The following is a 22,500-nucleotide window of genomic DNA, read 5'->3' as shown; positions in this document are numbered from 1 at the left end:
AGTGAGTGAGTGAGTGAGTGAGTGGAGTGAGTGAGTGGAGTGAGTGAGAGGAGTGTGGGTGTGGGTGTGAGAGAGTGTGAGTGTGAGTGTGTCTCCTGCTTAGTCTAATCAACTGTACATCACTCTGGATAAGCGCGTCTGCCAAATGCCAATAATGTAATGTAATGTGTGTGTGTGTGTGTTTTTTTTGTGTGTGTGTGTGTTTTTTTTGTGTGTGTGTGTGTTTTTTTTGTGTGTGTGTGTGTGTTTTTGTGTGTGTGTGTGTTTTTGTGTGTGTGTGTGTGTTTTTGTGTGTGTGTGTGTGTGTGTGTGTGTGTGTTTTTGTGTGTGTGTGTGTGTGTGTGTGTGTTGCGCCCCCAGACTGCAGGAGCGCGTTCGCCCTGGTGGTGCACCCTCCCACTGAACAGGAGAACCTGCTCTTCAGCTTCCAGCTCACCAGCGAGGATCCTGGGAAATCCGCCTGGCTGCGCACGCTGTGCCGCCACATCGCCAACACCCTCTGCAAGGCCAACGCGGTGAGTCCCTGTTCCCACGGCAACACACACCAACACCCCAACGCGGTGAGTCCCTGTTCCCACGGCAACACACACCAACACCCCAACGCGGTGAGTCCCTGTTCCCACGGCAACACACACCAACACCCTGTGCAAGGCCAACGCGGTGAGTCCCTGTTCCCACGACAACACACACTAACACCCCTGTGCAAGGCCAACGCGGTGAGTCCCTGTTCCCACGGCAACACACACCAACACCCCAACGCGGTGAGTCCCTGTTCCCACGGCAACACACACCAACACCCCAACGCGGTGAGTCCCTGTTCCCACGGCAACACACACCAACACCCTGTGCAAGGCCAACGCGGTGAGTCCCTGTTCCCACGACAACACACACCAACACCCACCCCAACGCGGTGAGTCCCTGTTCCCACGACAACACACACCAACACCCTGTGCAAGGCCAACGCGGTGAGTCCCTGTTCCACGCAACACACACCAACACCCACCCCAACGCGGTGAGTCCCTGTTCCCACGACAACACACACCAACACCCACCCCAACGCGGTGAGTCCCTGTTCCCACGACAACACACACCAACACCCACCCCACGTGGTGAGTCCCTGTTCCACGACAACACACACCAACACCCTGTGCAAGGCCAACGCGGTGAGTCCCTGTTCCCACGGCAACACACACCAACACCCTGTGCAAGGCCAACGCAGTGAGTCCCTGTTCCCACGACAACACACACCAACACCCTGTGCAAGGCCAACGCGGTGAGTCCCTGTTCCCACGGCAACACACACCAACACCCTGTGCAAGGCCAACGCAGTGAGTCCCTGTTCCCACGGCAACACACACCAACACCCACCCCAACGCGGTGAGTCCCTGTTCCCACGACAACACACACCAACACCCTGTGCAAGGCCAACGCGGTGAGTCCCTGTTCCCATGGCAACACACACGCAACACCTTGTGCAAGGCCAACGCAGTGAGTCCCTGTTCCCACGGCAACACGCACCAACACCCACCCCAACGCGGTGAGTCCCTGTTCCCACGACAACACACACCAACACCCTGTGCAAGGCCAACGCGGTGAGTCCCTGTTCCCACGACAACACACACCAACACCCTGTGCAAGGCCAACGCGGTGAGTCCCTGTTCCCACGGCAACACACACCAACACCCACCCCAACGCGGTGAGTCCCTGTTCCCACGACAACACACACCAACACCGACCCCAACGCTGTGAGTCCCTGTTCCCACGGCAACACACACCAACACCCACCCCAACGTGGTGAGTCCCTGTTCCCACGACAACACACACCAACACCCTGTGCAAGGCCAACGCGGTGAGTCCCTGTTCCCACGGCAACACACACCAACACCACCCCAACGTGGTGAGTCCCTGTTCCCACGACAACACACACCAACACCCACCCCAACGTGGTGAGTCCCTGTTCCATGGCAACACACACCAACACCCACCCCAACGCGGTGAGTCCCTGTTCCCATGGCAACACACACCAACACCCACCCCAACGCGGTGAGTCCCTGTTCCCACGACAACACACACCAACACCCACCCCAACGCGGTGAGTCCCTGTTCCCATGGCAACACACACCAACACCCACCCCAACGCGGTGAGTCCCTGTTCCCACGGCAACACACACCAACACCCCAACGCTGTGAGTCCCTGTTCCCACGGCAACACACACCAACACCCTCTGCAAGGCCAACGCGGTGAGTCCCTGTTCCCACGGCAACACACACCAACACCCCAACGCTGTGAGTCCCTGTTCCCACGGCAACACACACCCACACCCTCTGCAAGGCCAATGCGGTGAGTCCCTGTTCCCACGGCAACACACACCACCACCCCGACACGGTGAGTCCCTGTTCCCACGGCAACACACTCCACATACCACCCCGACACGGTGAGTCCCTGTTCCCACGGCAACACACACCACCCCGACACGGTGAGTCCCTGTTCCCACGGCAACACACAACACCCACCCCCCCGACACGGTGAGTCCCTGTTCCCACGACAACACACAACACACACCACCCCGGCGCGGTGAGTCCCTGTTCCCACGGCAACACACTACACCCCCCCGACACGGTGAGTCCCTGTTCCCACGACAACACACAACACACACCACACCGACACGGTGAGTCCCTGTTCCCACGACAACACACAACACACACCACCCCGACACGGTGAGTCCCTGTTCCCATGGCGACGCCCGCGGCGCTCGACGCCGCCCCCGCCTGCCTGTACCAGAGGGGGCTGCAGCATGTGGGCACCTGCGGCTTCTGAAGGAACACCTGCAGTTATATGGATGGAAACTCATTTTAAACTAATCTGGTATTTGAATGCACAAATGCAGAAAAACACATTCATACCCAAAGATGGGCACAGGATATTCAGCCCAGCTGGGTCATAAGAACACGTCAGGGCGGGCCCAGGGATGAGTGGACTGAGAGTTGTTTGAGCGCGATGGTTTGTGTTCCAGTGTGTGTTTACTCTGAGGCTGCAGTGCTCAATAGAGCAGCAGGACTCAGGCAAGCTCAGTCTCTCAGCCCTGCAGTGTGCGGGGTCAGACACACGGGGGCGCTGTGCACCTCTCCTCTCTCCTAATGGAGCTGCTCCTGTCTCAATACAGCATTGGCTGCTTGTGTAAGAGAGACTCCGAGCTGTGTGTGTGTGCGTGTGTGTGTGTGTGTGTGTGTGTATAATGTGTATGTGTGTGTGTATAATGTGTATGTTGTGTGTATAGTGTGTGTGTGTGTGTGTAATGTGTATGTGTGTGTATAATGTGTGTGTGTGTGTGTGTGTGTGTGTGTGTGTGTGTGTGTGTGTGTGTGTAATGTGTGTGTGTGTGTGTATATGTATAATGTGTGTGTGTGTGTGTGTGTGTGTGTAACAGGAGGACCTGATCCAGTGCACAGATCCGGACTCGGTCCAGGTCAGCACCAAGGACATGAGAGCACCCTGAGCCGGGCCTCCCCGCGTCATCAAGAAGACGTCCAAGAAGGTGCGCTGGACTCCCCCTCTCGCCCCAAAAACCCCCTGTCTGTGTCCAACCCCCCCCCCCGTCTGTGTCCAACCCCCCCCCGTCTGTGTCCAACCCCCCCCCCCCGTCTGTGTCCAACCCCCCCCGTCTGTGTCCAACCCCCCCCCTGTCTGTGTCCAGCCCCCCCTGTCTGTGTCCAACCCCCCCGTCTGTGTCCAACCCCCCCCCTGTCTGTGTCCAGCCCTCCCCCTGTCTGTGTCCAGCCCTCCCCCTGCCTGTGTCCAACCCCCCCCCCCCGCCTGTGTCCAACCCCCCCCCCTGCCTGTGTCCAACCCCCCCCCCTGCCTGTGTCCAACCCCCCCGTCTGTGTCCAACCCCCCCCCCGTCTGTGTCCAACCCCCCCCGTCTGTGTCCAACCCCCCCCGTCTGTGTCCAACCCCCCCCCCGTCTGTGTCCAACCCCCCCCCCCGTCTGTGTCCAACCCTCCCCCTGCCTGTGTCCAACCCCCCCCCCCCCGTCTGTGTCCAACCCCCCCCCGTCTGTGTCCAACCCCCCCCCCTGTCTGTGTCCACCCCCCCCGTCTGTGTCCAACCCCCCCTGTCTGTGTCCAACCCCCCCCCGTCTGTGTCCAACCCCCCCCCCCCCGTCTGTGTAAAACCCCCCCCCTCTCGCCCCAAAACCCCCCTGCCTGTGTCCAACCCCCCCCTGTCTGTGGTCCAACCCCCTCCTTCACTAAGACCCCTAAGCGTGTGAGTGAGCGAGTGAGTGAGTGAGTGAGTGAGGGTTTGGGTGTATACTCTGTGCTCTCTGGGCTGCAGGTGACCCTCGGGCGTTCTCCTTCACGAAGACCCCGAAGCGTGTGATCCAGAGGGCCTTCATGGCCAGCAGCACCCCCGAGGACAAGAGCCCCGCCCCCCCCCTCTGAGCTCCGCCCCCGCCTGGGCAGCTCTGCAACGATGTCGGTAAAGCCCCTCCCACATTCACACTGCAACTCCCACCTCTACTACAGCCCTCCACCTCTACTGCAGCCCCTCCCACATCTGCACTGCCCCTCCCACCTCTACTACAGCCCCTCCCACCTCTACTGCAGCCCCTCCCACATCCGCACTGCCCCTCCCACCTCTACTACTGCCCCTCCCACATCCGCACTGCCCCTCCCACCTCTACTGCAGCCCCTCCCACCTCTACTGCAGCCCCTCCCACATCCGCACTGCCCCTCCCACCTCTACTGCAGCCCCTCCCACCTCTACTACAGCCCCTCCCACATCCGCACTGCCCCTCCCACCTCTACTGCAGCCCCTCCCACCTCTACTACAGCCCCTCCCACATCCACACTGCCCCTCCCACCTCTACTACAACCCCTCCCACATCCACACTGCCTCTACTACAGCCCCTCCCACATCCGCACTGCCCCTCCCACTTTTACTCCAACCCCTCCCACTTTTACTCCAACCCCTCCCACCTCTACTACAGCCCCTCCCACTTCCACAACAACACCGAGAGCTGGGGTCCCCAAAACCACAGGGTCTGCTGGGGTCCTCAAAACCACAGGGTCTGCTCGGGTCCCCAAAACCACAGGGTCTGCTGGGGTCCCCAAAACCACAGGGTCTGCTGGGGTCCCCAAAACCACAGGTTCTGCTGGGGTCCCCAAAACCACAGGGTCTGCTGGGGTCCCCAAAACCACAGGTTCTGCTGGGGTCCCCAAAACCACAGGGTCTGCTGGGGTCCCCAAAACCACAGGGTCTGCTGGGGTCCCCAGTCTTGGTCTGAGTGGATCTGCCGGTGTTCTTAGTGAATGTAGGAGAGATGGTGTGTACATCATGTAATGATGCTCATTTAGCCTGCTTGTTTAATCCGTTCAACGTGACTCCGCTGTTTGGTCACACAGGAAGCCGTCAGGACAGAGCTGACGCGTGGTGACATTTCAGATGCTGAAATATCAGCTGACATTTAGAGCCGTGCAGGGCCTGAGGACAGCCGGGCGAGGGGAGGTTTAAAACTGGAGGAGTTCGCTTTAGAAACCGTTTACTGGCTGCCTTCTGTTCGATATGATCAGCCGTGCTCTGCGCGTTCTGCGAGGACTCGTGATGGAGTCGTTTCCGTGTCCCTGAGACGCCCCTGTCTGCTGCTGTGCGGTGAACATGCCACCAGGCTGACCCTACGCCTCGTCTGACTGGCTAATTAGCCGCGCTGCGTCTGATCAGAGTGGGAGACTGCAGTGCGCTCGACGCCTCTGCCTTCATGTGGAGTCAGGACACGCAGACTCAAAACACACCTTTAAAACTCTACCTTAGTCCCTCCCTCCCTCCTGATTTTCCCCCCCACCCCCCGCTTTCTGATATCCCATCCCTCTTGTCTAACCCCCCCAAAATATATATATATTTTTAATTAAACAAAAAAAAAAGAAAAATTGCACTGATGATGACTGTATGTTTAGAACAACACTTCATGTGTATTTTACTAGTTATGGATGTGATGCTTTAACTTGTGGAAGAACCTGTGCTCTTGTAAATCGCTTTGGATTAAGGCAGCCATTTTGGTGATGTGACTCGGGTTATTTTATTTAAATCTCAGAGTTTGGGGTTGGAAAAGCTGCCGCCATTTTGTTTAGGCAGGAGGTGAAGTGGGTTGAGAGAGATGAGGTGTGTGTGTTCTCCTGGCCGTCTGCCTTTGACCAGCACGTCTGCTTTACCGTGGCGAGGGTGGTGTGTTCGTGACTGAACCCGGTTCCGAGTTCCTCTGGGTGTGTTTTATAGAGGATCTGTGCTCTGTGTGTGAGGCCATTTTAAAGCTCTGAAATAAGGCTGGTATTAAACGTGCTGCCTCTCCTCCCGCTTGAGACGCAGGCTGTAATTGCCGTGGTCTGGCAGTGGGGCTGGGTGGCGTGCGCTGAAGAGGCTTTATCTGAAGTGCTGCTTCGGCTCTGTGTCCATGCCCTGTGCTTTTAAGCAGCCTTTTTCATTTTTAACAACGGTGTCGGCTGTGTTCTGTTTGCATTTCCTAATTAAAACGGAACGGGCACAGGGTGGTAAATATCCACACTCACTGACAGCTCTGGGTGTTTGGTTGAAGACCGGAAAACTAGCAGTAAAAAGAATGAGTTTGTGCCCCTTTTGTGCACAAACGTGTAGCTGCTAATCTCTCCCCTAATGTAGGTGTGGCTAACAGTGTCTCCTCCCTAATGTAGGCCTGGCTAACAGTGTCTCCTCCCTAATGTAGGCCTGGCTAACAGTGTCTCCTCCCTAACGTAGGCGTGGCTAACAGTGTCTCCTCCCTAATGTAGGCGTGGCTAACAATGTCCCCTCCCTACTGTAGGCGCGGCTAACAATGTCCCCCTCCTTAATGTGGGCGTGGCTAGCGTTGTCTCCTCCCTACTGTAGGCGTGGCTAACAGTGTCTTCTCTAGTTCTGGGCGTGTCTGACCCTCTCTCCCCCTGGTTCTGGGCGTGTCTGACCCGGTTTCCTCCCAGTTCTGGGCGTGTCTGACCCTCTCTCCCCCTGGTTTTGGCTGTGTCTGACCTGGTCTCCTCCCGGTTCTGGGCGTGTCTGACCCGGTCTCCTCTCGGTTTCTCGCGTGTCTGACCCGGTCTCCTCCCGGTTCTGGGCGTGTCTGACGCTCTCTCTCCTCCCCCAGCTCCCACGCTCCAGCTCCACGTTCAACGTGAGCGGGGGGGGGCGGAACGCGGTCGTGCAGCGGTCGAACTCCCTCGACCCCTCGCCCCGCCCCCGCGTGTCCATCTGCATCCGAGCCCCGAGCAGCCCTGACCGCGCCCCCTATAGCACGGCTCCGCCCCCGGCCACGCCCACTGTCACCCTGGCTCCGCCTCCTGTGGCCTGCCGGGGCCCCGCCCCTCCTGCAGACCCCCGAAAGACCAGCGCTGCCCCCCGCAGGGAGACCCTGCTGTAGCCCCAACGCACGTGAGCCCCCCTGCCCCAACCCCCCTGCCCCCTGTACCCTAACACTGGAGTAATGGTGCCACTCTCTCACTAACGTGTACACTCTCATACACACACACTCTCACACTCACTCACTAACGTGCACACTCTCACACACACTCTCACACACACTCTCATACTCACTCACTCACTCACTCACTCACTCACTCACTCACTCACTCACTCACTCACTCACTCACTCACTCACTCACTCACTCACTCACTCACTCACTCACTCACACTTGGTGGGGATGTAATTGGAGGTGGAGTGGCACCATACATCACTGCTCGACCAGTGGACACAGGAACACCAGCCTACAGCACAGTGTCAGCACAATTCTGCTGGTCTGCAGGATCTCCCTGTTTTAGACACAGACCTGGTGGTGTTTCCCTGGTGAAGGAGTGTGTTACACGGCAGGAACACGTGTTACACGGCAGGAACACGTATGTTACATGTTCAGCGTCATGCAGTTGCCCTGCCGTACGGTGCGGTCTGTGTGTTCCTCTCACCACTAACACTGGTCACTGCTGTAACAGGAGGTGGTTGGGGTGGTGTTATGGGGTTTGTGGGGTTGTGTGTGTGGGTGGGGTTGTGTGTGGGTGGGGTTGTGTGTGTGTGTGTGTGTTTGTGGCGTTGTGTGTGTTTGTGGCGTTGTGTGTGTTTGTGGGGTTGTGTGTGGTTGTGTGCGTTTGTGGGGTTGTGTGTTTTGTGGGGTTGTGTGTGTGTGGGGGGTTGTGTGTGTGTGGGGGGTTGTGTGTGTGTGGGGGGTTGTGTGTGTGTGTGGGGTTGTGTGTGTTTGTGGGGTTGTGTGTGTGGGGAGTTGTGTGGGGTTGTGTGTTTGTGGGGTTGTGTGTGTGTGTGGGGTTGTGTGTGTGTGTGGGTCTGTCGGTGGTCTTGCTGCTGTGTCTGAGTTTGCCCTGGGGTCTCACTCTCTCCCTCTCCTCTCTCCCTCTCTCTCTCTCTCTCTCCCTCTCTCTCTCTCTCTCTCCCTCTCTCTCTCTCTCTCTCTCTCTCCCCTCTCTCTCTCTCTCTCTCTCTCTCCCTCCCTCCCTCTCTCCCTCTCTCCCTCTCTCCCTCTCCCTCTCTCTCTCTCTCTCTCTCTCTCTCTCTCTCTCCCTCTCTCTCTCCCTCTCTCTCTCTCTCCCTCTCGGTCCTCCAGATGGCCCACTCTCCCTCCATGGTCAATCTGCCCTCCATGTTCGAGAGGAAGTACCACACCTTCAGCCGATCCACCACCCATCTCATCTGACCACCCGCGACTGCGTGTGACTGCCCTAAATCAATCTGCGTCTGCGCAGGTCTGCGCTAAAACACCCAGCGACTGCGCAGGTCTGCGCTAAAACACCCAGCGTCTGCGCAGGTCTGCGCTAAAACGCCCAGCGTCTGCGTAGGTCTGCGCTAAAACACCCAGCGACTGCGCAGGTCTGCGCTAAAACACCCAGCGTCTGCGCAGGTCTGCGCTAAAACACCCAGCGTCTGCGCAGGTCTGCACTAAAACGCCCAGCGTCTGCGCAGGTCTACGCTAAAACGCCCACCCTCTGAAACGGTACACACATCATCCGGGCCTGTCAGTCACTCATCCGGGCCTGTCAGTCACACATCATCCGGGCCTGTCAGTCTTTAGGTAGCACGCATACGGACCCATGCCGTCGAACGTGAAAAATGAAGTTTATATATGTTTATATATCTATCTGTCATATATATTAGTTTTGTGTCTTTTTTCTCGCACGTACATTGAGTGACACTTAGCAGTGATTTGTAGAAGGACAGATTTATTTTCACTAATTAATTATTAATTAAAAGTATGTCTATGTTTTGTGGGAACATGCCAGCTTTTTTCATTAACGTAACGCACACATTGTCCAGCTTTTATAAAGCTCTAGAATATTAACTTTTAAAATGTCTGATCAGGACGAAAGTCAGTTTCTCTCTGAAGCAGTTTTTTAGCGGAGGGGGGGCGGGTGATGGTGCATGTTCCTGTTCCAGTGTCCTCTACGTCAAAAGTGCCTGTTTCCCTTTCTCAGTATTTATATGTAAATATGATTCTTTTTCCCCACATCTGTCTGTGTTCTTAGTTCAGTTTTGTCCACATGTTCTGAATCAGAGGCACTTATGCGTATTTTATGTGTGATTATACTGTTTTTAAATAAATGTGTTGTTTTTGTATCGTAGTCTGCCATGTACCGCTTGTCCTGGTGAATCAGACTGGAAAATAAGCACTACATGTACGCAATACTGAATGATTCTGACTGGTTTTAAACGGTCACATTTTTATTGCTGTTTAACCCGACACATTTTACTCTTCAATAAAAGGGAAGAAATGTCCGTTTCCTTTTCCGGGGGCCGTGTTTGTTCCTCTTCTCTCCTGTGTGAAATTTGGGGGCTCCCTGATGACACCCCAGTTTATCGGCCAGCCCCGGATTTCTCGGGCGTGCGTATTGAGACGTTTAGTCCGGGGGCGTGTTGGGCGATGCTGAGTGTGTTGGGCGTTTAGTCCGGGGCGATGCGGAGTGTTTGTGTGTCGGGCGTTTAGTCCGGGGCGATGCGGAGTGTGTCGGGCGTTTGGCGGTTCTGCCCGTAATGGCGGCTCTGGGGCGTCGCCCTGGCGGACATTTTGTGCCCCTCCCCCCCGGGGTGCTCCGGCCGGGCCGTGTGATTGGGCCTCCCCCCCCCCCCCCCCCCTCCCCACACTGAGCGCTGGACCAGCCTGAGGGTCCCTGAATGCCCCCCCGCCCCACCGTGTAAAACACCGTGGCCAAACGGTGTTTGGAGCGGATGATGAGGGGGAGGGGGGTGTATTTCTGTATTTCTCGACAGCCAACAGCCGCAGCTGAGAAGCTATAAAAAGAGTTCATATTTTGGAGGTTGTGCGTCATGTGCTGTCATTGTGGTGTTATCATTACTGTCCCTTAGAATAATAATAATTTGAATAATTTTCTGATCTCTGATACGATCCGTGTCCAAACATGGAAACTCATCTTTAACTGCGTTGTGAAAGCAGCCGGGCTTCAGGTGCTGGTTCTCCCTGCGGGTTGGAGCTGAGGTTCTGTTCTCTCAGAACCGGCCCCACCGCTCCTGAAGAGACGCGTGATCTCTGATCCCCACGGCAACACCCCCGTCACACGTTCCTTCTCCTGTCGTGTCTTTCTACTGTTTTTTATTTTGTATACTCTGTGCTACTTTGTTTTGTGTACTTTGTGATTGTATTCTCTTCCTTTATTTCTATAATATAATGTATTTCCTGACATGTATCTTCAGGTTGGAGAAGCTGCTGAAAGGCAGGTCTTTAAACCTGAGATTAAATGAAGTATTTTACATGTTCTGTAATTCCCTGTTTTTTTTTACACGTGGAGTTTTTCTGTGTGATTTAACGGATAAAGAGGCGTCCAATAAAGTAATGAGCTGCAGGCTCCTTGTTTCTGATTGGGCGAGATTGCTTGGTTCTGATTGGGCGAGATTGCTTGGTACTAATTGGGCAGGTTCTCCATGGCTTTGTCAATGGTTTGCGTTTAAATAGCGCCTTTATCCAAAAGCGCTGTACAATTGATGCTTCTCATTCACCCATTCATACACACACATCAACGGCGATTGGCTGCCGTGCAAGGCACCAATCAGCTCGTCAGGATTAATTAGGGGTTTGATGTCTTGCTCAGGGACACAGATCGGGCAGGGGATGACAGACAGACAGACACTCTTACCCAGCTGCACACACACTCATACACGCTTATACACATACGCACACACACACTCATGCACTTGTGCAGATGCATACACACACACACACACACACGCAGGCACACACACACACGCAGGCACGCCTGTATGAGTAAATGAATATCGCACCAGCAGAGCACAGTAGGTGTGAGGTGTTTTTGCTGCCGAACCCAAAAATAGGTTGTAAATGCATCCAGGGTTGTGTGAGCTGACTGGCAGCTGTGCACCACGGGCAGGGTTAGTGTCCCCATCGACCTCTTCAGGGCCTTCGGTGCACAGACTGAGCCTCCCCATCGACCTCTTCAGGGCCTTCGGTGCACAGACTGGGCCTTAAAGTCTGGAGAGGTCTGCTTTCTCAAACCCCCGGGCACCACCTCCACTTCTGCCCGTGTGAGAGACCCGCAGAGCCTCCCTGCTGCCCCCCTGCTGCCCCTCCTGACTCACCGCAGGGTGACCGGCTGAATTAGGCTATGTTTAGGTTAAAGGAAAAATCACAGGTTTGGTGAAATTGTGCCGTTCAGAATGCAGCTTACAAGGGGCTTTATTTGTAATGAGGGTTTCTGGCACACAGTCAGCTCTGGCCTGCTGGTGTACAGAGAGCTCCTCACTGCTGGTGTACATCAGCTCCTCACTGTTGGTGTAAATCAGCTCCTCACTGCTGGTGTAGATCAGCTCCTCACTGCTGGTGTACATCAGCTCCTCACTGCTGGTGTAGATCAGCTCCTCACTGCTGGTGTACATCAGCTCCTCACTGTTGGTGTAAATCAGCTCCTCACTGCTGGTGTAGATCAGCTCCTCACTGCTGGTGTAGATCAGCTCCTCACTGCTGGTGTAGATCAGAGAGCTCCTCACTGCTGGTGTAGATCAGAGAGCTGGTTGGTGTAGATCAGCTCCAGCTCGGGGGTCTGTGCGGTGAGACGTGATGTGGGCCCGGATCCCGGTCCAGCCCGGTCCGTGGCGGAGCCGCGCGTCCTTAGTGATGTAACGAGGCGCGCGCTGGATGTGATCCGCTGGGTTTGATGAAGCCGTGTGCCACAGCTGTGTGCTGCACCTGCCTCCTCGTGAAGCCTTTCTCTTTTTTTCCACCCGTAATCCGATAAAGGAGTGAACCCACGCTCTCGTTCCCCGCCGCGAGGAACACAGAGCCCCGACCAAGCCCACAAAACTCCCGCCCTTCTTATCGGAGCGTCGCCGTCGTCAAGGTGACCGACGGACGGATTGATCGGGTCGATTTCTGGCGGCGGCTCGGTCTTCCGCACCGACACGCCGCAGACGCCACGACTCGTTTGGCCAAGGACACCGTCTGCAGTGGAGTGCCCCAGCGCAGGGCGCGTCTCGCGAATATAACTTCTGTTTAAGTGAGCGCTGGAATGGCTGCTCCGTCAGTGATTATTCTGGACAGGCCCGAGACGGTGGAGGAAATGACAAGATTGGCACGCTGATGAACGTCAGCGGATAAGAGCGTCGTCGGTCAGAAAATGTACCGCATGTGTTCAGAGGGTGCAATCTTCATACATCACAATATCCCCGCGGTAAGTGGATGCAAAGCAAATAAAATGTGGCCTTGAATCGCAGTTTGGCATCAACAAATAAACAACGGCTTCTTACAGCTCAGAGGCTGCAGTTCTGTGTGTGTGTGTGTGTGTGTGTGTGCGCGTGCCTGTGTGTGTGTGTGTGTGAGAGTGAAGGTCTGCTCGGTTCAGAGTGTAGCCACACAGAAAGGCCTTGTTGCACGTCTCTGCTGTAGGCTGAGCTCAGATCATTGGCTGCTTTTCACCTCTCATCCATTTCCCGTAGTCTGAACCAGAGTGGGTGTGATGATTTTTCTCCATCTCCGCGAGGTTATAATCTTCCAGTTCCATCGATATGATCTCTGCAGTGCGTTTCTGCCTCTTAATTGTGAGGGTTTCCGCTGTGCTCCCTGGGCTTAAGGAGGATGGGTGCGGACCGCTCTCTCCACGGCTGTGAAGGGGAGCGCACTTCATGTTCCGCCTGACCCGAGACCCTCTCCAACGACTTCCGCTCTGCTCTCTAGCTCTGGAAAAGCTGCGCAGTTATCAGCGTGTGGAGGTCGCCTGCAGCCGGTGTCCGCCTGGGTCTGGTGTGGGGGTGAAAGCCCCTCCACCTGGGTCTGGTGTGGGGGTGAAAGCCCCTCCACCTGGGTCTGGTGTGGGGGTGAAAGCCCCTCCACCTGGGTCTGGTGTGGGGGTGAAAGCCCCTCCACCTGGGTCTGGTGTGGGGGTAAAAGCCCCTCCACCTGGGTCTGGTGTGGGGGTGAAAGCCCCTCCACCTGGGTCTGGTGTGGGGGTGAAAGCCCCTCCACCTGGGTCTGGTGTGGGGGTAAAAGCCCCTCCACCTGGGTCTGGTGTGGGGGTGAAAGCCCCTCCACCTGGGTCTGGTGTGGGGGTGAAAGCCCCTCCACACGGCCGGGGTGAGAGAGCCGGGCGCGTGGTCGGTGAGAGAGTCCCGTCCTCAGGAGGCGAGGGACGAGTCTGAAGTGGCCCTCGTCCGTGAAGCGCGGCGCTGACATATGAGGTAATCTCTGCGTGAGGAGATCCGGCCTGGCTCCCGCTGAACGCCCCATCCCGCCGCCTCTTCACTTAAATTTCCCCTTTTAGGGAGTCGGGACGGTGGAGAGGAAGAGAAGGTATTTTTAGGTTACTTTGCAGCTACCCTGTAATTGGCAATCAGGAAGCATCTGTGGCGCTGCGACTTCAATCACCGTGTTTGTTGCTGTTTGTTGAGGCCGTCGTTGGGTTTTCGCCGCTCTGCTGGGTGTTATGGGTATTATTCCAGCTGAACTCTGGGTAAATGGGCGGAGAGTGAAGCGTACACGTTAAAGTGCGGCGTCTGAAGTGACCTCCCGCGCAGGGAGGGTTCGCCGGGCTCCGCTGGAAGCACGCGGACTCCAGAACAACGCCGATCAATGTTTCAAACAAAGACAAATGGACACGCACACACCAGAGGCCTCAGCCAATCACAGGTGAGAAGCGACCTTTGACCTCTCCAGCGGCAAAGGGAGAGAAAACGTAAAAGATTTAGTTTATGTTTGTTCTGTACGAGGACGCCCAAGGGTAGGTGGATGTCATATACTCTGTCTGTAAAACACACTGGCAGTATGACTCTAATCTGGTCAAACTGGTCAAGAACACTTTGTATAACACAACAAGCTATTTTAGCCCGTACTCGGCCACGCAGATCACCACACTTGTTATATAATCTGTGAGCTTCCTGAGTGCTTTATTTTCATTCTGTGATTAGATTGTGGACGGCTCTGTAATTATTTTTCTTTTGAAACAGCCACTGGACGGTGAAGTATGGCAGGTACCGGGGCTGCTGGGAGAGGTTGCCGCGGGATACGGCGGGTCGGAGCGGCGTGTTTAATAACATCACGACCGCGCGCTGAATCAGCCCCTCAGCTGCGCCCAGCTCCTCTTCCGCAGCGTGTGGAAACAGGGAGCGTGATTATCCCCAGGACACGCAGTGTTCAGCGTGATTACCCCCAGGACACGCGGTGTTCAGCGTGATTACCCCCAGGACACGCGGTGTTCAGCGTGATTACCCCCCAGGACACGCGGTGTTCAGCGTGATTACCCCCAGGACACGTGGTGTTCAGCGTGATTACCCCCAGGACACGCGGTGTTCAGTGTGATTACCCCCACGCCCAGGCCCTGCTCTCCTGCCACTCACTCAACCCCGCGTGTGAATACAGGCTCTCACTGCCTGGCCACAGTATTGACACAAGACTGGCTGATTTGGGTAACGGGAGTCTGTGTGTGTGTGTGTGTGTGTGTGTATGTGTGTATGTGTTGTGGGGAATGGAGGGTGTGTGTGTGTGTGTGTGTGTGTATGTATGTACAGGGATATGTGCTTATGCCTGGAATGGAAGTGTTTTTGTTCTTGTGTTGGTATTTATTTATATGTGTGTGTCTGCATACATATCTGAATTTGGGGATGGCCTGAATGTGTGTGTGTGTGTGTGCATATGTATGAGTTTGGGGGTGTCCCTTGTTAGTCCTGTTTGTGTTTGTACATTTGTTTACATGGAGTCTATGTGTGTATTAGTTTTATATTTTATTTATGCATGTGTGCGCATACCTATACGAGTTTGGGGGTGTCCTGCATTTTCATACATGTATCCCTGGAGAGCAATTAGTTCAGTGTGACGAAGTTTTAAAAGTACTGTCCAAAATGGTATTATTTCACCACGGTGAAGTCGTAGTTTTGAATGGACTTCAATGGCGCAAGAGGCTTGAGAGGTGCAATACCTCCGGTAACCACTGGGGTTCCCGAGCTTCTGGGCGAATAACAAGGTCTGATCCACTGGTTGCTGCCAACTCTCAATGCGAGCAACCATTATCCCTGCATCCCGAGGCCAACAAGTCAACCTCGGTGAGCTGCTCATAAACGTGCGTGTTTGTGTAATGTTTCTCGACGGCGCAATGGTTTTATAGCCCACAGAATACAGTCCCGTGTTTCTAGTCTTCCCTTTGCTTCGTATCCAGCCGTTTGTTTCAGTAATTGCTACTTTCTAAAACGTTCTCAGTCAATTCAAAGTGCTTTGTGTGTTCAAAAGACACCCGATTGTGCACAAATGGTTTTTCTCCATATTAACTTGAAGGTGACGGTAATGAACTCCATTTTGCGCGCGGGAGAGGGAACACAAAGGGAACGCGCGCGGCGTGGCGCGTCTCAGAGAGTGCTCCCTTCGCCCCGCATTCAGTCACGTCGCGCAGGAACGCCTTTTAAAAAGAACCGATTAAGTGTAGACTTTTAAGGGTAGTGTGTAGACTTCTAATGCCTGACGACCATTAGGCCTGCGGAACGTCGATCTTAAAATTCAGTCGGGTTCATGACATGAAGGTATCGCGTCCACTCCGGTAAATGTGGGCTACGAGACCGACCTCACATTAGACACGTTCATGTGTTGGAGCGCAAACGGCATCAAGCCGTTCTGACAGCTCAAAGCATTAACCGATTTTAACATGCTTGTTGATCTCTGGAAAATGACATCTAAATGCCTTTCTCTTTATAACATCAACATTCCATTTCAACGGCCTCTCTCTCATACAAATATATACATTATACATTTACATTTGAATGACAGTGTTTTGGTCCCGTTGGAGACGATTTAAATTATTAGCGCACCGTCTGCGCTCCGTGGATTATCAGGAGACGTTTCACTTCTTTTCCCATAAAAGTCTTCAGATGATTCAGTCGACGCTGCTTTCAAACAAGTTTAAGAGGCTCCCACTGAAGACGTTTCAGACTTTCTCTTTGTGTCTGGCATTTTACTTTATAATTATTTTTCTGTTGGCTTCTGCGGATCGTCATTTCACGGAATTGAATAGTCGCCTAGTGTACAAATTTAATGGAGCGGTAAGCGAGAAGAAAGTGTCTTAATTGTTATTTTTTTTGTTGGCCACTCGACAGTGTCTGCAACCTTGACGGAAGGTGTCCTGGACTGTCAGAAACAGTGCTAAAAGTCAGTAGGCCTACCGTCTAAAGCTCTGATGGAGACGTGATCTGCTCAGTTCTGAATGTTAAGTTGAAAACAGTGAATATTAATGAGAACTCAGCGCGAGGCCTTTCATGTGCCTATATCCCCCCGTGTCCGTTAAATGCATTTCATATCCTTTCCTTACCGCCGCTTCCAAGTCTGCCGATAAAAGAGACCCAGTCGCCTGATTTGGGAGGCAGGCTACGGGCTTTGTAGAAAGCATCTTCCCTGTAGGCCGTTTGATTACTTTAAAGGGTAGAGATTTTTTTTTTTTTTGCGGAAAAACTGAGCAGGAGAGGGAACAAATCCGATGAACTACCTGTCAGCCTCATGAAATTGCACGAATCCCAGCGGGATAAAACACAGTTTGTTGCTGCCTTTTATACAGCATTGAGTATCCTACGTTTAGGCCAATGTGTGTGTGTGTGTGTGTGTGTCTCTGTGTGTGTCTCTGTGTGTGAGTGTGTGTGTGAGTGTGTGTGTGTGTGTGTGCGTCTGTGTGTGTGTGTGTGTGTGTGAGTGTGTGAGTGAGTGTGTGTGTGAGTGAGTGTGTGTGTGTGTGTGTGTGTGTGTGTGTGTTTGTGTGTTTGTGTGTGTGTGTGTGTGTGTGTGTGTGTGTGTGAGTGAGTGAGTGAGTGAACACATTTGTGCGTGTACTGAAGTACCAATCCTGGCTGTCAGCCTTGGCAACAGATGTACACTTTTTGTATTTTTATTTGGCAGCCTTGGCAATGTCCACAGACTAGTGGTAAGGGGTCTGAATGTCAGTATTGTGAGCAGAGCAGCACACCTGATACTGCTCCATGTCAGCAATAAGAAGGAGCCGCCATATTTGGAGGTGGCGCTGCTACCTGTACCCCTAATAATCCTGCCAGTGTCCATGTCATTATTCTGTACTGTGTGTCTGTAGTGTCCGTGTCATTATTCTGTACTGTGTGTCTGTAGTGTCCATGTCATTATTCTGTACTGTGTGTCTGTAGTGTCCATGTCATTATTCTGTACTGTGTGTCTGTAGTGTCCATGTCATTATTCTGTACTGTGTGTCTGTAGTGTCCGTGTCATTATTCTGTACTGTGTGTCTGTAGTGTCCATGTCATTATTCTGTACTGTGTGTCTGTAGTGTCCATGTCATTATTCTGTACTGTGTGTCTGTAGTGTCCGTGTCATTATTCTGTACTGTGTGTCTGTAGTGTCCATGTCATTATTTTGTACTGTGTGTCTGTATGACAGTAATGGTGATGGTAATTATTGCTGATTTAGGGTAGATCCGGGTGCATCAGATTTAAGGCGGTTCAGTTTGTCTGAGCGTTAGGCGCATCCGTGGATAGGCCCCTCATAACCGTGTTCCCCAACACCGCGGATTGGATTCGAATCTCGTTTAATCACCAGACGCCAGACAGCGCCTCGTCCAAGTTCCCCGGTTTGTTTACATTCTTCCAGTTGCCGTCGGTTTCGGGGGAGCGAGCCGCTACAGATTGCGGAGTTCGCTGATCTCTCCGCACGCGCGGTGTTTGACGCGGGGTTTAGAGACGCTTCTCCCGGACGGAACGGCGTCTCTGCCCGGGCGCGCAGTGCAGCTGCTTCAGCGGCTCCGTCGCTCCAGATCAGACTCGGAAAACCTGGCAAACGGAATATTTACCGCCGCGCTTCCCGGGACCCTGAGCAAACAGTTTATCTCCCCGCTTTACGCCGGATCTCAAACTTCCTCCCGAGTTAGCCGAGCCGGCCTCCGCCTCTCACTCACAACTGTAGTTATATCTGTAAGCCAAACAGACCGCGCTGGCAGAGAGTTATTATTGTTTTTTCTTGCAACTGTTTGTTTTATGTATTTGTGTTGCTGTGTTTGCGTGTTAACGTGTTCCCACTTACCGACGCCAGTTCCCACATACTGTAGGCCTGTTTTTTTGTGGGCTAAATTTTCTGGAGGCATAAAACTGACAGTGTTCAATTTTTACTTTACATTTTTTATTTGAAGTTTGGGTCCAGTGGCTCAGCGGTTGCTGGTTCACTGGGGGAGTCTCTCCTCGCATGCAGTGACACGCTTCTGAAACGCCCCTCCTTCAAGAACAGGATGTTCATTTCTTCTGCACTGAAATGAGATGGATTCAAGCTGGTCTTATTTCTCCTTTTCACCTAAACTTTTCCATGTGTTTATCAACATTGATATAGCTGCCAAAGCCTCGAAAATAAAAGACAATAAATAAGTTGATCAGCGGTGCAAGTCAATGCACAGTGTACAAACAGTAAGTCTATCTTTGAAGCAGGGCAGCTTCACGGTTGATGGGAATATTGAGCCTGAATTGGAGACCTCTGTGACCAGTTTGATTTACTGTCATCATGACAAGCTCCTGACTATACACACTTCAGATCTTTGGATTTGAGGTCAGAAGATGAATATGAGATACAAGTAGGGACAGCCTTTTTTTTTTTTCATGGTACTTAGATTTACATGTATATATGTTTTAAAATTTTATATTTTACAGGAACAGCTGTTCTTGTGTTGAGTCCCCTCGTGTTCATCTGGTAGCGGATGGCAGACAGGTGTTCAGTGTTGCTCTGGTGCTCCCTTCAGCACAGACTCCTGTGCAGGAGAGCTGTGTGTGTGAGTGTGTGTGTGAGTGTGAGTGTGTGTGTGTGGGAGAGAGTGAGAGAGTGAGTGAGTGAGTGAGTGAGTGAGAGAGAGGGTGAGTGAGTGAGTGAGTGAGTGAGTGAGAGAGAGAGAGAGAGAGAGTGAGAGAGTGAGAGAGTGAGTGAGTGAGTGTGTGAGTGAGTGAGAGAGAGAGAGAGTGAGAGAGTGAGTGCGTGAGTGAGTGAGAGAGTGAGAGAGTGAGAGAGTGAGTGAGTGAGTGTGTGAGTGAGAGAGAGAGTGAGTGTGTGAGTGTGTGAGTGTGAGTGAGTGAGTGAGTGAGTGAGTGAGTGAGTGAGTGAGTGTGAGAGTGAGTGAGTGAGTGAGTGTGAGAGTGAGTGAGTGAGTGAGTGTGAGAGTGAGTGAGTGAGTGAGTGAGTGAGTGAGTGAGTGAGTGAGTGAGTGAGTAGTAAGATGCCTGAGGGTGGTGTCGGAGTGAGAGAGTGAGAGAGTGAGTGAGTGAGTGTGTGAGTGAGTGAGTGTGTGAGTGAGTGAGTGAGTGAGTGAGTGAGTGAGTGAGTGAGTGTGTGAGTGAGTGAGTGAGTGAGTGAGTGAGTGAGTGAGTGAGTGTGTGAGTGAGTGAGTGAGTGAGTGAGTGTGTGTGAGTGAGTGAGTGAGTGAGTGAGTGAGTGAGTGAGTGAGTGAGTGAGTGAGTGAGTGAGTGAGTGAGTGAGTGAGTGAGTGAGTGAGTGAGTGAGTGTGTGAGTGAGTGAGTGAGTGAGTGAGTGAGTGAGTGAGTGAGTGAGTGAGTGAGTGAGTGAGTGAGTGAGTGGTAAGATGCCTGAGGGTGGTGTCGGGGAGACAGAGCTCAACATTTCACGAGTTTGGACAGAGACATTCCTCCAAGCAGCAGCTGGATGAACTCGGTGTGGGGGAACGTGTAGCGTGACCGATGTGGGGGAACGTGTAGCGTGACCGGTGTGGGGGAACGTGCAGTGTGACCGATGTGGGGGAACGTGCAGCGTGACCGGTGTGGGGGAACGTGTAGCGTGACCGGTGTGGGGGAACGTGTAGCGTGACCGGTGTGGGGGAACGTGTAGCGTGACCGATGTGGGGGAACGTGTCGCGTGACCGATGTGGGGGAACGTGCAGCGTGACCGGTGTGGGGGAACGTGCAGCGTGACCGGTGTGGGGGAACGTGCAGCGTGACCGATGTGGGGGAACGTGTAGCGTGACCGATGTGGGGGAACGTGTAGCGTGACCGATGTGGGGGAACGTGTAGCGTGACCGGTGTGGGGGAACGTGTAGCGTGACCGATGTGGGGGAACGTGTAGCGTGACCGATGTGGGGGAACGTGTAGCGTGACCGGTGTGGGGGAACGTGTAGCGTGACCGATGTGGGGGAACATGTAGCGTGACCGATGTGGGGGAACGTGCAGCGTGACCGATGTGGGGGAACGTGTAGCGTGACCGATGTGGGGGAACGTGTAGCGTTTCCCACGGCCGATTTAAATCCAGCTGAGCGTGCGTTCGCCCCGCTGAAGAGGCAGCTCTGGTGAACTCCTGGAACCCCGAACCGTCGGTGATGTCAGTTTGTGTCTCACCCCGTGTCTCAGGCCCGTGGTCTCAACGCAGGTATCGGCTGTGCAACACAATATTAAGACTTTGATTTACTTTAAGACCAGATCCTAATGGCTTAAGTATAATAACAGAAACACATTTCACTCTCCCCGAAACACTGTTGGAGGGCACTGCTAATCCTAATGGGCGCATATATTTTTAATTTGTTTCATTAACATTTGTGACACAGGCTACTATGGGGCAATCAAACACCCCCATAACCTCCTTTCACTGGCCTGTGATTTATACATACATTAAACCCCTCGGATTAAAGTAACTGTTTACCAATTTCCAAAGCGGCACAGACCTAATTAATCTTTAGAAGGTGCCGATATCCCACAATGCCCCGGGGTTTTGTTTTTGACCGCTCAACAATGAAACGGCGTTAATGTGTTCTGCGCCGAGAGGAACGCAGCGCTGAACGCTACGCCACACGCGTGTCACACGCGTGTCAGTCCCCCCCCCCGTTATCACGGTCCCATCTGAAGGTCACTATAATGGGAAGTTCCTACAGGGAATAATGAAATTCCCGGGCGAGGTGGGGAGGTGGGTGGATCGATCGGGGAGTTGCGTTCGGGTGTAATACGGTGTGTGTGAGGGGGAAATAAGCGTGTTATAAAACTGCGTTTGGGCGCCCTCTGGGTTTCTGTGTGTGTGTGTGTGTGGGTGTGTGTGCGTGTGTGTGTGTGTGCGTGCGTGCGTGCGTGTGTGTGTGTGTGTGTGTGTGTGTGTGTGTGTGTGTGTGTGTGTGTGTGAGTGTGTGTGTGTGTGAGTGTGCGTGTGTGTGTGTGTGAGTGTGTGTGTGTGTGTGCGTGTGTGTGTGTGTGTGTGGTGTGTGTGTGCGTGCGCGTGCGTGTGTGTGGGTCATGTCATGTCAATAAAGCTCAGTGCTCCTGACTCGGGGGGGGTCTCAGGGGGGGGCTCTGAGGAAGACTGCAGCTGACAATCAATCAGCGGCCGGGGGCTGATAGGTTTACTCAGGGGGGGGAGGATCAATCCACAAACTGCTCTTTTTGCATTAAAGCCACGTTACGACAGGCTGCTGAGATAATAACAACACACACAGTGCCTCCTCAACCGATCAGCCAGGGTTCAACTGCTGCTGCCCTACTGCGCGTGTGTGTCTGTGTGTGTGTGTGTGTGTGTGTGTGTGTGTGAGCGTGTGTGTGTGTGTGAGCGTGTGTGTGTCTGTGTGTGTGTGTGTGCGTGTGTGTGTTTACCTCCACAGTGTGGATTACTGTGTGTGTGTGTGTGTGTGAGCGTGTGTGTGTGTGTGTGTGAGCGTGTGTGTGTGTGTGTGTCTGTGTGTGTGTGTGCGTGTGTGTGTGTTTACCTCCACAGTGTGGATTACTGTGTGTGTGTGTGTGTGTGAGCGTGTGTGTGTGTGTGTGTGAGCGTGTGTGTGTTTACCTCCACTGTGTTGATTACTGTGTCTGTGTGTGTGTGTGTGTGTTTACCTCCACTGTGTTGATTACTGTGTGTGTGTGTGTGTGTGTGTGTTTACCTCTACAGTGTGGATTACTGTGTCTGTGTGTGTGTGTGTGTGTGTGTGTGTGTGTTTACCTCCACTGTGTTGATTACTGTGTGTGTGTGTGTGTGTGTGTATCTGCCTCCACAGTGTGGATTACTGTGTGTGTGTGTGTGTATCTG

At 53.6% G+C, this 22,500-nt stretch overlaps 2 protein-coding genes across 2 annotated transcripts in view; both read left to right on the top strand.

Annotated features, from left to right (window-relative positions):
- Positions 1-3,539, top strand: part of ect2 (epithelial cell transforming 2) — a 27,382-nt gene extending 23,843 nt beyond the window's left edge. Inside the window, exons 22-23 of the mRNA XM_061239270.1 lie at positions 361-515; positions 3,429-3,539. Of these exons, the coding sequence (XP_061095254.1) occupies positions 361-515; positions 3,429-3,497 (224 nt within the window). The 3' untranslated portion in view covers positions 3,498-3,539. The remainder of the gene's footprint in view (positions 1-360; positions 516-3,428) is intronic.
- Positions 3,540-4,347: 808 nt separating this feature from the next.
- LOC133126880 (uncharacterized) lies at positions 4,348-10,874 on the top strand. The gene is made up of 3 exons (XM_061239344.1): positions 4,348-4,477; positions 7,149-7,432; positions 8,611-10,874. Exons 1-2 carry the CDS (start codon positions 4,472-4,474, stop codon positions 7,419-7,421), a joined length of 279 nt encoding a protein of 92 aa, XP_061095328.1. The 5' UTR covers positions 4,348-4,471; the 3' UTR covers positions 7,422-7,432; positions 8,611-10,874.
- Positions 10,875-22,500: the final 11,626 nt, after the last annotated feature.

Source organism: Conger conger, chromosome 4, assembly GCF_963514075.1.
Source record: "Conger conger chromosome 4, fConCon1.1, whole genome shotgun sequence".
In the NCBI taxonomy this organism is placed as follows: Eukaryota; Metazoa; Chordata; class Actinopteri; order Anguilliformes; family Congridae; genus Conger; species Conger conger.
Note: the sequence above shows the minus strand (reverse complement) of the source record. Positions and strands in the feature narration are given on the sequence as shown.